Source organism: Pseudophryne corroboree, chromosome 8 (assembly GCF_028390025.1).
Source record: "Pseudophryne corroboree isolate aPseCor3 chromosome 8, aPseCor3.hap2, whole genome shotgun sequence".
Taxonomy (NCBI): Eukaryota; Metazoa; Chordata; class Amphibia; order Anura; family Myobatrachidae; genus Pseudophryne; species Pseudophryne corroboree.
In genome coordinates, this window is record NC_086451.1 from 20,381,800 (window position 1) to 20,393,980 (window position 12,181).

The 12,181-nt window shown below is 49.4% G+C and overlaps 1 protein-coding gene across 1 annotated transcript in view; it reads right to left on the reverse strand.

Annotated features, from left to right (window-relative positions):
• LOC134948047 (ficolin-1-like) overlaps window positions 1-12,181 on the reverse strand; it is a 170,574-nt gene that overhangs the window by 152,638 nt on the left and 5,755 nt on the right. The window contains exon 3 of the mRNA XM_063935804.1: window positions 10,464-10,591. Coding sequence (XP_063791874.1) covers window positions 10,464-10,591 — 128 coding nt within the window. The remainder of the gene's footprint in view (window positions 1-10,463; window positions 10,592-12,181) is intronic.

Below are 12,181 nucleotides of genomic sequence, written 5' to 3' on the forward strand. Positions count from 1 at the left end.
CTGTAAGTGAGAGAGGAAATGAGGCCGGAAGCTGCATAGGGACCACATTTGTCTGTATGGAAGAGAGTCATGGAGTTTAGGCCACACAGTCAGACATGGACCGTCCATGGTAATTGGTACTACAGTACAGATCAGTTGAACCTCTGCTGTCACACTCCATGTTGATGGCGTCATCTTTGTTTAACCACTTAACTGGCTAATATTTTTTACAAAAAATGCTCAGAAATTGTCAGGGTTTTTTTTATGATTGAATTAGGTTAAGAACATCTATTGAAAACTTTTCCAACACAATTTTATTTAAAAAAAAATTACATTTGTAAAAAAAGGATTTTAATTACCTACCGGTAAATCCTTTTCTCGTAGTCCATAAGGGATACTGGGGATAACTTAGTATGATGGGGTATAGATGGGGTCCAAAGGAGCCAGTGCACCTTAAATTTCTTCAACTGGGTGTGCTGGCTTCTCCCCTCTATGCCCCCTCCTACAGCCAGTCTAGGTAAAACTGTGCCCGAAGGAGAATGGACATACTTGAGAGAAGGAACATAACAACAATGAGTGGTGAGATTCACACACCAGCACACCATAACATAAAACGACCAGCAACGGCTGGTAACAAAACAGCAACAGCTGAACAGGTAAACTAAAACAAGAGAAAACCTGTAGACAAGTCCACGCACTGAGGCGGGCGCCCAGTATCCCTTATGGACTACGAGAAAAGGATGTACCGGTAGGTAATTAAATCCTCTTTTCTCTAACATCAATACGGGATACTGGTGATGACTTAGTACGATGGGGACATCCCAAAGCTTCCAAAATGGGCTGGAATGTGCGTAGACATCTGTAGCACCACCTACCCAAACTGGGTATCCTCTTTGGCCAGGGTATCAAACTTGTAGAAATTCACAAAGGTGTTTTTCCCCGACCAGGTAGCTGTTCGGCATAGTTGCAAAGCCGAGACTCCACGGGCAGCCGCCCAGGAAGAGCCCACTGATCTTGCAGAGTGGGCCTTCAGAGACCATGGAACCGGTAAGGCTGCCGACACATAGGCCTGCTGGATAGTCAGCCTAATGGAGCGAACAATGGACTACTTAGAAGCAGGGCAACCTTTTTTCTGTGCATCGTAAAGCACAAACAGGGAATCCGTCTTTCTGATCCGAGCAGTTCTTTTGGCATAGATCTTCAAGGCTCGCATAGCATCCAATGCCTCCGGAGGAGCAGAAGTGCCAACACTGGACGGAATCACAATAGGTTGATTCAAATGGAATGCAGAGACAACCTTTGGCAGGAACTGCTGCCTAGTCCTGAGCTCAGCTCTGTCTTCATAAAAGACCAAGTAAGGACTTATACACGATAAGGCCCCCAATTCGGAGACACGCCTAGCAGAAGCCAGGGCCAGTAACATTACCGTCTTCCATGTAAGGTATTTGTCTTCTACCATCATCAAAGGTTCAAACCAGGAGGACTGTAGAAATGTCAGTACAACATTCAAATCCCACGGTGTGGCACAAAAGGAGGCTGTATGTGAAGTACCCCTTGCAAGAAAGTCTGAACTTCCGGCATCTGGAAGAAGATAGAGAGAGCTGAAATCTGGATCTTAAGAGAGCCCAGACGTAAGCCCATATCCACACCTGTCTGCAAGAAACGTAAGAAATGCCCCAAGTGAAAATCCGCAGGAGGATACTTGCGCTCTTCGCACCAAGAGATATATCTTTTCCAGATATGATGGCAATGCTCTGACATCACAGGCTTCCTGGCCTGGATCATGGTAGCAATGACCTTTTTGGAAAGGCCTTTGTGAGTTAGGATGCTCCGCTCAACCACCATGCCGTCAAACGAAGCCGCCGTAAGTCCGGGTAGACGAACGGTCCTTGCTGAAGAAGGTCTCTTCTCAGTGGCAGAGGCCAAGAGTCAACGATGGACATGTCCAGAAGATCCGCGTACCAAGCCCTCCGAGGCCAGTCTGGGGCAATGAGGATTGCCTGGATACCTTGATGCCTGATTCTCTTGAGCACCCTCGGGAGCAACGGAATCGGAGGAAACAGGTAGATCAACCGGTATGACCACGGCGACGTCAGGAACAATACCGCCGAAGCTTCTTGTTGAGCCAGGAAGCCATCATGTCTATCTGCGGGCAGCCCCACAGGTCAGTGATTTGCTGAAACACCCACTGGTGTAAGCCCCACTCTCCCGGGTGAAGATCATGACGACTCAGAAAGCTGTCGCTCCCTGAGTCCCGACTAAGAGGAGACATCTGCCTGTCAGTCCTGCACGGAGCCCTGTGCAGGGAAATGTTACACATCCTAGCCACTGCTGCTGTTCCCAGACGGTCAGAGGGAGCAGCATGGAGACGCCTGCTACTGCTTCTAGCACTAATTTGCATAGCCAGCAGCTAGGGAACGTTCCAAGTTATGGCCCTGCACACACACTATTTATTTATGTATATATTGAAAGTTGAAGACAGAGGTCACCCGGCCCCAATCACTCCCCCCCCCCCCCCCACCCTGCCAGCACACCCCGGTATAAGAGACATACACCTTGCTGCAACAGAGACGGTGGAGAAAGTCACTGCCTCACTCGAACAGCTCTGTCTCAAAGCCGCACTGGAACTGCAGCTGCATGAGAGGAGCTCCGCGCTGCATCTCCCCCTACAGCCACCAGCCAGGAGGCTGCAGCTGCTGCGTTACGGGTAGACACAGACTGACTGAGTTCCTCCGTCTGTTATATCGGCCAGCTGAGCCATTGGATCGGCGGGCGGGGGGGGGGGGGGGGTTTCCAGGCACTGTCAGCACTACTTGCCTTGCGGAACCCCACAGGCTCATCTTCCTGTTCCATCTCTGCAATCTGCCGCCAAGTGCCAGCATAGCTCCATCTACTCCTACCTTTCCGACCACAGATGGCGCTGTGCAGGCAGCAGGGACAGCGCGCCAGAGCACACAGTCAGTGACTAAACGGAGGAGCTGCTTGGTGGCCGTTGCCAGACAGAAACTCCTCCGATTGATAAAGACAGTGTGTGTGGGCCCCCCAGAACGGCTGCCCCTGTCGCCCCTCCCTTAATCCGGCCCTGCTTATGGATGTTAGAGAAATATTGATTTCTTTCAAGCAACAGTCACCAATATATTGGTCTGCAGATCATTGGAACATCACAACACTGCAGCTTTGTTTTTCCACGGCGGTTGCTCCTCCCTGCAGCTGCTGGGTGTACACAGGGAAGGTGAGCAGTATTCAATTTACAGTTCCCTGGCGGCTGCTAATCTCTGTAGTCACGGGGTGGGCGGTGCTGCTGGGCTGCCCGATCAGCAGTGATCAGGCTGCAGGGCAGTCACTGGGGAGGGAACAGAGGGGTTGTTGAGGTCCCTCTGAGAGTGGCAGCTGCTGGAAGATAATCTTCCAGCAGCTGCTCACTGGGCACTTCTGACTTGTCAGATGTGACCATGTTAGGGAAAGCCCAATCTGGATTGGTCACATCTGATGCGACCATGCCTGGCAAGGCTCAGTTCAACAAGTTATCTTTGCGGTGTAATGCTTCCTTGAATTATTCTGTTAGAGCCTCGGTGGTGGATAGGGTTACAGTGGGATGCGTTGTAAGTGACCAGCTTATCACTGCGTCTGGCAACAGAAATAGATATCTCATATAGGAATAAAAGGCATCCTCATCTTTCCCCCGTCAGCATCACAGAATAATTTCAGTGTAGAATTTTTAGATTTGGTATCTTCCATCTTTAAGGTAGATAAACCTATCAATTAGTGGAAAGTTCTTGTGGCTGCTGTCTAATGTTGTTTCCCAGGAGTAATGGCAATCGGGCTTTGTCAGTGAGAGTATTTATTGGTTTATCATCTGACATACTATGCTTTGTAAGCATTCCTTCAATGTAGGTTTGCTGATTTATAGATATGTTCCCTTTCTCTAGATCTTGTGAGATTCTCAGGCCTAGCAAGTAGTGAGCAGGACCTAGATCTTTCATCTTGAACTTTTGTCCTAATAGCTACTTGACAACTATGATGTGCTACTCTTGGATCTAGTAACAGATCTTCTACATACACAACAATAGTAAAGAGTTTTTCATATATATGTTTGTAGTAGAGACAATGATCAGTCATTGAACAAAGTCAATTTTTATAGTACAGCATCTAACTTGATGAACCAACATTAACCACTCTGTTTCAGACAGTACAAAGCTTTTTTTAAGAGACAGACTTCTCCTTACTGGAACATGGGGGTCATTCTGACCCGTTCGCTTCCTGCTGTTTATCGCAGCCGAGCGAACAGGTCTCTACTGCGCATGCGCCGGTGCCGTAGTGACCGGCGCATGCCAGATGGCCGAAGGCCGTAGCAGGGCAGCGATCGCCTTTGCCTGATTGACAGGCAGAGGCGATCGCTGGGCGGGAGGGGGCGGAACGGCGGCGTTTGGCCACCGTTTTGTAGGCGCGGCCAACGCAGGCGTGGCCGGACCGAATGGGGGGCGGGCCGCACGGTGGGGGGCGTTACTGACATGCGGGGCGGACTAGCCCTGTGCTGGGCATACCCCCGCATGTCAGAGAAGATGATCTAAATTTAGCACAGCTACGATCAACTCGGGATGACCCCCCATATCCTCACACTAATGATCTGGAGGTCCTATGTATATTTCCTCCGTAGGCAGCAATCTGCATCCATCTCTGAATTACAGTAGGTCCAGATACCTTTGCAATAAGACAAGCTTTGAAACAGGTGATGGTCCTATCTGCTTTTATCCTTTCTCAGAACATCCATTTGCTCTCTACTGTTTTGCGGTGACTCAGCCTGTTAACTACAGTCCAAGTATTGTTGTGATTGGGTGATGTCATCTCCTTGTCTATTGCTGATTATTATTCACATCAGTCATTACTTGACTTTGCTTGCTGGATATGTTGGTGCTCACAGCATGTGTTATTTGGAAATGTCTCATAATATCTTCTAGGTGGTTTTCCACTATTTGATCTTGCAGAAGTTCTGGTCTGTGGTTGGATGTCTACACTGGTAGTTTCTATCTCAGACACACTTCCAGCTGTCGGCATATCCAATGCAACATACAGTACTTGCTCTGCAAATCTTGTTCCAGCTTTATTTTAAGTGGTGCTGTTTCTTGGAATATAACATATTTTTGCCTTTATAAGCTTTTCATCTTAGGGTTCCAGAGCCTGCATCATTTACTCTCTTGGCAGTATCCAAGTGAGATACATTTCACATATTTGGGATCCAGCTAATGTGCTTTCTCCTTGGGGATATGCAAATATGCAATGCACCCAAACACTTTGAGATGGTTGATGCTTGGCTTTCTCCCAGACCACACCTATAACAGTGTTTTGTCTTTCACAGCAACTGTGGGAGCATGTTTTTAAGATATACCGCTGTAGATACCGCTTCCCGCAGCACTTATTCATGCTGACATCCTTTAGCTTAAGGGCCCCATACACTAGAGCGATTATGCCCGATTTCAGCCCAATTCTGGCATTCGGCCCGATATATTGGGTGAAATCGGGCATTTTTGAGGTGTCTCCGGTCCGATCTGATGCGCGTTCCCGTGAGCATCAGATCGGATCCTCCAGATTGAATGTGCTGCACATTCAATCAGGTCTGACCTGGGGGCATGGTTGGGATCGCCCAGGATACATTGGATGCAAAAGGGCATGTGGTTGGATAAGTGTATGGGGCCCTTTAGACTCAGCTCTCTTCACTTGTATCAGGAGTGATAAAAATGTAAGTTTCATTGTTTTCAATCTCATGTTTCACTGTTCTCAGATAGGTGGTCATTCCGAGTTGATCACAGCCAGCAACTTTTTGCTGCTGCTGCTGCGATCAACTAGTACACGCCTATGGGGGAGTGTATTTCTGCATAGCAGGGCTGCGATCGCTTGTGCAGTCCTGCTAAACTAAAAAAATTTCAAGCAGAAGTAGACCAGCCCAGTGGCGGAACTAGCGAGCGGTGGGCCCAGGTGCGACAAAATGCTTTGGGCCCCACATCCCATCCAAGTCCACCCCCTCGCCCCTGGAGAGGATCTGGTGAGGGGGACCTGCTCAGGGCCAGAGAAATGGATACCTAGCAACAGTGCCGTAACTAGACATTTTAGCACTGTGTGCAAGAAACGGCATCGGAGCCCCACCCCTGCATGCAAAACAGGGGCAGTGCGCGCCGTAGGCGCGCGCAAAAATACATAGTGGCGTGGCTTCGTGGGGAAGGGGTGTGGCCACAAAATAATACCAATTCATAAAACGGTACACAGTAGTCTCCATTATTCAAATTACGCCGCACAGTAGCACCACTACACCAGGTAGAGACCCTTTTACACCTTACGGCGGACAGATTCCTCTTTTTACACATTACAGCAGACAGCGTCCCCTTTTTACACATTACGGCAGACAGCGTCCCCCTTTTTACACATAACGGCAGACAGCGTGCAGTTTTTACACATAACGGCAGACAGCGTCCCTTTTTACACATAACGGCAGACAGCGTGCACTTTTTACACATAACGGCAGACAGCGTCCCCTTTTTATACATAACGGCAGACAGCGTGCCCTTGTTACACATAGCGGCAGACAGCATCCCCCTTTTTACACATTGCGGCAGGCAGATTCCCCCTTTTTACACATTGCGTCAGGCAGATTCCCCCATTTTACACATTGCATCAGGCAGATTCCCCCTTTCAGATTCCCCCTTTTTACACATTTCGTCAGGCAGATTCCCCCTTTTTACACATTGCGTTAGGCAGATTCCCCCTTTTTACACATTGCGGCAGGCAGTCCCCCTTTTTGTAGATGGAAAGAAAGAAAGAAGGAAAAGAAAAGAAAAGAAAGAAAGAAAGAAAGAAAGAAAGAAAGAAAGAAAGAAAGAAAGAAAGAAAGAAAGAAAGAAGGAAAAGAAAAGAAAGAACGAAAGAAAAAGAAAGAAAGAAAGAAAGAAAGAAAGAAAGAAAGAAAGAAAGAAAGAAAGAAAGAAAGAAAGAAAGAAAGAAAGAAAGAATTATACTTACCCTCTCCGCTGGCTCAGGCTCCTCGGTGCAGCTTCTGGTCACGATTCCCGGGCAGGAGAGAAGGAGGAGGAGGGAGGTGGAGGAGGGAGCCGCAGCAGCGCTGTGTTATTGGTGGAGGCGCTGCTGCTGCTGCTCCTCTGCTTCACTATAGGCTGTTCTTGGAAGACAGCCTATAGTGAAGCAGAGGGCCAGCAGCAGCAGCGCCTCAACCAGTAGTAAAGCGCTGCTGCGGCTCCCTCCTCCACCTCCCTCCTCCTCCCTCTCCCCCGTACCGCTGCGATCCTCTCTGTCCGGGCGGCTGTGTGCTGCGGGCAGCGGTTGCCAGCAGCACACAGCGGCATGTAATGAGTCAGTTTGACTCATTACATGCTTTGGGCCCCTGGACAGTGGCGGGCCCCAGTGCAACGCACTGGTTGCACTGGCGGTAGTTCCGCCTCTGGACCAGCCCTATACCTACTTACCCTGTGCGACGATCTCTGCGATGCTGGAGGCAGCTTTGACGTCAGACATCCGCCCTCCGTTCTCCTGGACACGCCTGCGTTTTCTTCTCCACTCCCCGAAAACGGTCTCCAACGGTCCGGATCCACCCAGGTATGCCTTCTTTCTGTCAATCTTCTTTGCGGTCGGCTCTGCGACCACTTACATCGTAGGACGCAACGTAACCCGGCGACCCCTGTCGCCGGGGAACATTGCGAACGCGCATTGCGGCCTCCGTGCATGCGCATTCCGGACTCATTCGCACCGCAGCGAAAACAGCTGCTTGCGAACGGGTCGGAATGACCCCCATAGTTCAGCACCAAATACAAATTATTACAAAGTACAACTTGAGTAAATATGTTGAGGTTGAAATACTAGTTAACTACTACATATGTCTGGATGTACACTGATTATATACAATTCAGTTTCAATTCATGTTTTTTACTTCATTTGGTAATTATATCAGTATTCCATTTGATATCTTTAGAAAGATGGTTGGTGTTTGTTATTAATACAATATGGTGTTTTTAATAGGACGAGAAAGGGTATATATATATATATATATATATAGAGAGAGAGAGAGAGAGAGATAGTTTACATTGGAAATAAATATCACTATTACAAGCTGCTTGAAAGTGTTTTTGACAGAGGTATGGGGGTCATTCCGAGTTGTTCGCTCGTTGCCGATTTTCGCTATACTGCGATTACTCGCTTACTGCGCTTAGTTATTTTACACAAAAGTTAGGTATTTTACTCACGGCATAACAAAGCTTTTTCATCGCTCTGCTGATCGGAGTGTGATTTACAGGAAGTGGGTGTTTCTGGGCGGAAACTGGCCGTTTTATGGGAGTGTGCGGAAAAACGCAGGCGTTCGAGTTGCAAAACGCAGGAGTGGTTGGAGAAACGGGGGAGTGGCTGGGCGAACGCTGGGTGTGTTTGTGACGTCAAACCAGGAACGAAAAGGACTGAGCTGGTCGCAATGGCTGAGTAAGTCTGGAACTACTCAGAAACTGCTAAGAAATTTCTATTCGCAATTCTGCTAATATTTTGTTCGCAATTCTGCTAAGCTAAGATACACTCCCAGAGGGCGGCGGCTTAGCGTGTGCAATGCTGCTAAAAGCAGCTAGCGAGCGAACAACTCGGAATCACCCCCCTATATTTCACTAGAAAGAACAAAGGGCATTTTCTGATTATGTGAGACCAAACAAAACAAGTGTTTGTAGTTAGACACGTGTCAACATTAGAATCCTTGCTTCTTAATCATGGGACAATGGTGTTCACCTTGTGTCTTAAATCAATATAAAGTTATAAACCATATTAAACATTATGTTTATATGTTATTTCTAGCACTCAGAATTGAGGCTACTTTTTTTAGCATATTTCCTAATTTATCTTTGAACCTATGAAATTGCTTATTCAGGAGTTTTCCAGCCTACAGTATATAACAGTGTTTTTCAACCACTGTGCCGTGTCACACCAGGGGTGTAGTACGGGTGACCGGCGGTCTCCTGACCGCCGGTCACCTTACCGACGCAGGGATCCCGGCAGCATACCGACGCCGGGATCCCGGCGGGGAGGGGCGATTGCAGCAAGCCCCTTGCGGGCTCGCTGCGCTTGCCACGCTGCGGGCTCGGAGGCGACCTGCGGTCGCCACGGATTCTATTCCCACTCTATGGGTGTCGTGGACACCCACGAGTGGAAATAGTCCCTGTTGGTCGGCATGCCGACCATCGGGATAGTGAGCCGTCGGGCTCACGGAGGAGGTCATGTGACTGTCGGTCAGCCGACCGGCGGTCACATGACTACCACCCCATACTAGTGTGCCCCGAGCAGTCTCCAGGTGTGCCGCCATAGAAACAGAGCCAGGCCCGTCAGTGTTTTGCCGCTACTGAGGCCCGGGAACGATCAATACTGGTGGGTTTATTGGTTGCAGAGCCAGTTCTAATTTTGTGTCCGGGCAGTGTTGGGCTCTTCTGGCTTTCTCAGATGTGGCTCAGGCGTTACCTATGGAGAAGCTGCGACATGACATCCTAGGACACGCAACTGCACCATGCATCACCATTATATTTGAGTGTGCCTTGGCAATATTTCAATCTTGTTCAGTGTGCCGCCAGTTGTAAAAGGTTGAAAATCTCTGCTATATAAGTTGGAATTTGTCAGTGTTAAAATAGCTTTTACCTGCCTGGATGAAAACACTGACTGCAGAAAATGCCAGGATGGTCTGAATTGAACTCAGCCTCTAAATGCAGAGGGCGGGGCTCCTGAGTTTTCTGATGTGATTGCTGTATTGAACATCTGCTGAACTGATCAATAACCTATAATAGCTAAGTATAAGTTCTTCTCTGGGAATCCACCCATCTGGGACTCCTCAAACTTAACCCATCTGAAACATAACTATAGTGCAGTTTGCACACTCTCATTCTGTTCTGCATATACTGTATACCATTAATGCCACTACAGGGGTGCAGGGTTGGGGGGGGTTGGTGACACCAAAATGCCGGATCATCTTCAGTGACAGGGGCCAGGGGCTGCACTGTAACAATACATGCAGTACTTGGTTCCTGTCACAGTGTAGTAGCCAGCACTGCAGACAAAACAGTCTCCGGAGGCAGCCCAGTGCCTCCTGGACCCCCAGAGTGATGCAAAATGGGGGTTGAGCTGCAAGGCCACTCCCTTCTCACAAAGCCACACCCCCTTCCATGGAGCCACATTCCCTTTTAAGTAACATGCATCTATCATACTTCCCACCTGTCCCCATTTTAGGGAAACGGGGCTTGGCTCACGATCGAGGCCCTCCTGCAAAGCCATGGCCCCATTTCTATAAACTACACCGCTTTTTAACTGCACCACACCAGGGAGTCCCGCGTTGCTATCTCCCGATGTTGGGAAGTATGCATCTATGCTGCGTGCATGGACTCTACAAACCGTACCAGGTGTCACCAAGGTAATTGATGCCCCTGGTGTATGCAATGGTCAGTTGATGATCAAAGACTTACAATCCAGCCTCCACCATCGGTGTGCATGTCACACAGGACCCTCAGGGGGGTGCAGCCATCTGGGTATATGGTGTACCAGTCACTGAGTAACACGCCATGATCCCGCAGATCCTTACAGTTCCTGTCAGCTGAGAGATGGGAAGGAGAAAGTTATATAATATAATGTGCCGGGTGATTATATAATATAAATCACACTATGTACTTCTCCCCTGTTACAGGCCCGAGAGGTTAAATACCGTATAATGGAAGGAATTTCCCTGTCACATCCATATGCCGTGTATTTAGTACAGCTTACCAGTAGTGTCCACTCACATAGGAGATCATTCTGGGAAGAGAGGACAGTGGGAGAATCCCAGACTTATATTGTACAGATATAACTTTTGTCCATGTTGGCTAATGACTGACACTGTAGGTCTATTCTGTGAGTGGGTGACACTATCTGTTTAAGTTGTCAGCAGGTGACACTGTCTACGCTGTGAGTGGGTGACACTGTCTATGCTGTAAGTGGGAGACACTGTGCTGTGAGTGGGTGACACTGGATCTCTATGCTGGGAGTGGGTGACACTGGCTCTCTATGCTGGGAGTGGGTAACACTGGCTCTCTATGCCGGGAGTGGGTGACACTGGCTCTCTATGCCGGGAGTGGGTGACACTGTGACACTGGCTCTCTATGCCGGGAGTGGGTGACACTGGCTCTCTATGCTGGGAGTGGGTGACACTGGCTCTCTATGCTGAGAGTGGGTGACACTGGCTCTCTATGCCGGGAGTGGGTGACACTGGCTCTCTATGCCGGGAGTGGGTGACACTGTCTCTCTATGCTGGGAGTGGGTGACACTGACTCTCTATGCCGGGAGTGGGTGACACTGGTTCTCTATGCCGGGAGTGGGTGACACTGTCTCTCTATGCCGGGAGTGGGTGACACTGTCTCTCTATGCCGGGAGTGGGTGACACTGACTCTCTATGCCGGGAGTGGGTGACACTGTCTCTCTATGCCGGGAGTGGGTGACACTGGTTCTCTATGCTTGGAGTGGGTGACACTGGTTCTCTATGCTGGGAGTGGGTGACACTGTCTCTCTATGCTGGGAGTGGGTGACACTGTCTCTCTATGCTGGGAGTGGGTGACACTGGTTCTCTATGCTGGGAGTGGGTGACACTGGCTCTCTATGCTGGGAGTGGGTGACACTGACTCTCTATGCTGGGAGTGGGTGACACTGGCTCTCTATGCTGGGAGTGGGTGACACTGGCTCTCTATGCTGGGAGTGGGTGACACTGGCTCTCTATGCTGGGAGTGGGTGACACTGACTCTCTATGCCGGGAGTGGGTGACACTGACTCTCTATGCCGGGAGTGGGTGACACTGACTATCTATGCTGGGAGTGGGTGACACTGGTTCTCTATGCTGGGAGTGGGTGACACTGACTCTCTATGCTGGGAGTGGGTGACACTGACTATCTATGCTGGGAGTGGGTGACACTGGTTCTCTATGCTTGGAGTGGGTGACACTGGTTCTCTATGCTGGGAGTGGGTGACACTGTCTCTCTATGCTGGGAGTGGGTGACACTGTCTCTCTATGCTGGGAGTGGGTGACACTGGTTCTCTATGCTGGGAGTGGGTGACACTGGCTCTCTATGCTGGGAGTGGGTGACACTGACTCTCTATGCTGGGAGTGGGTGACACTGGCTCTCTATGCTGGGAGTGGGTGACACTGGCTCTCTATGCT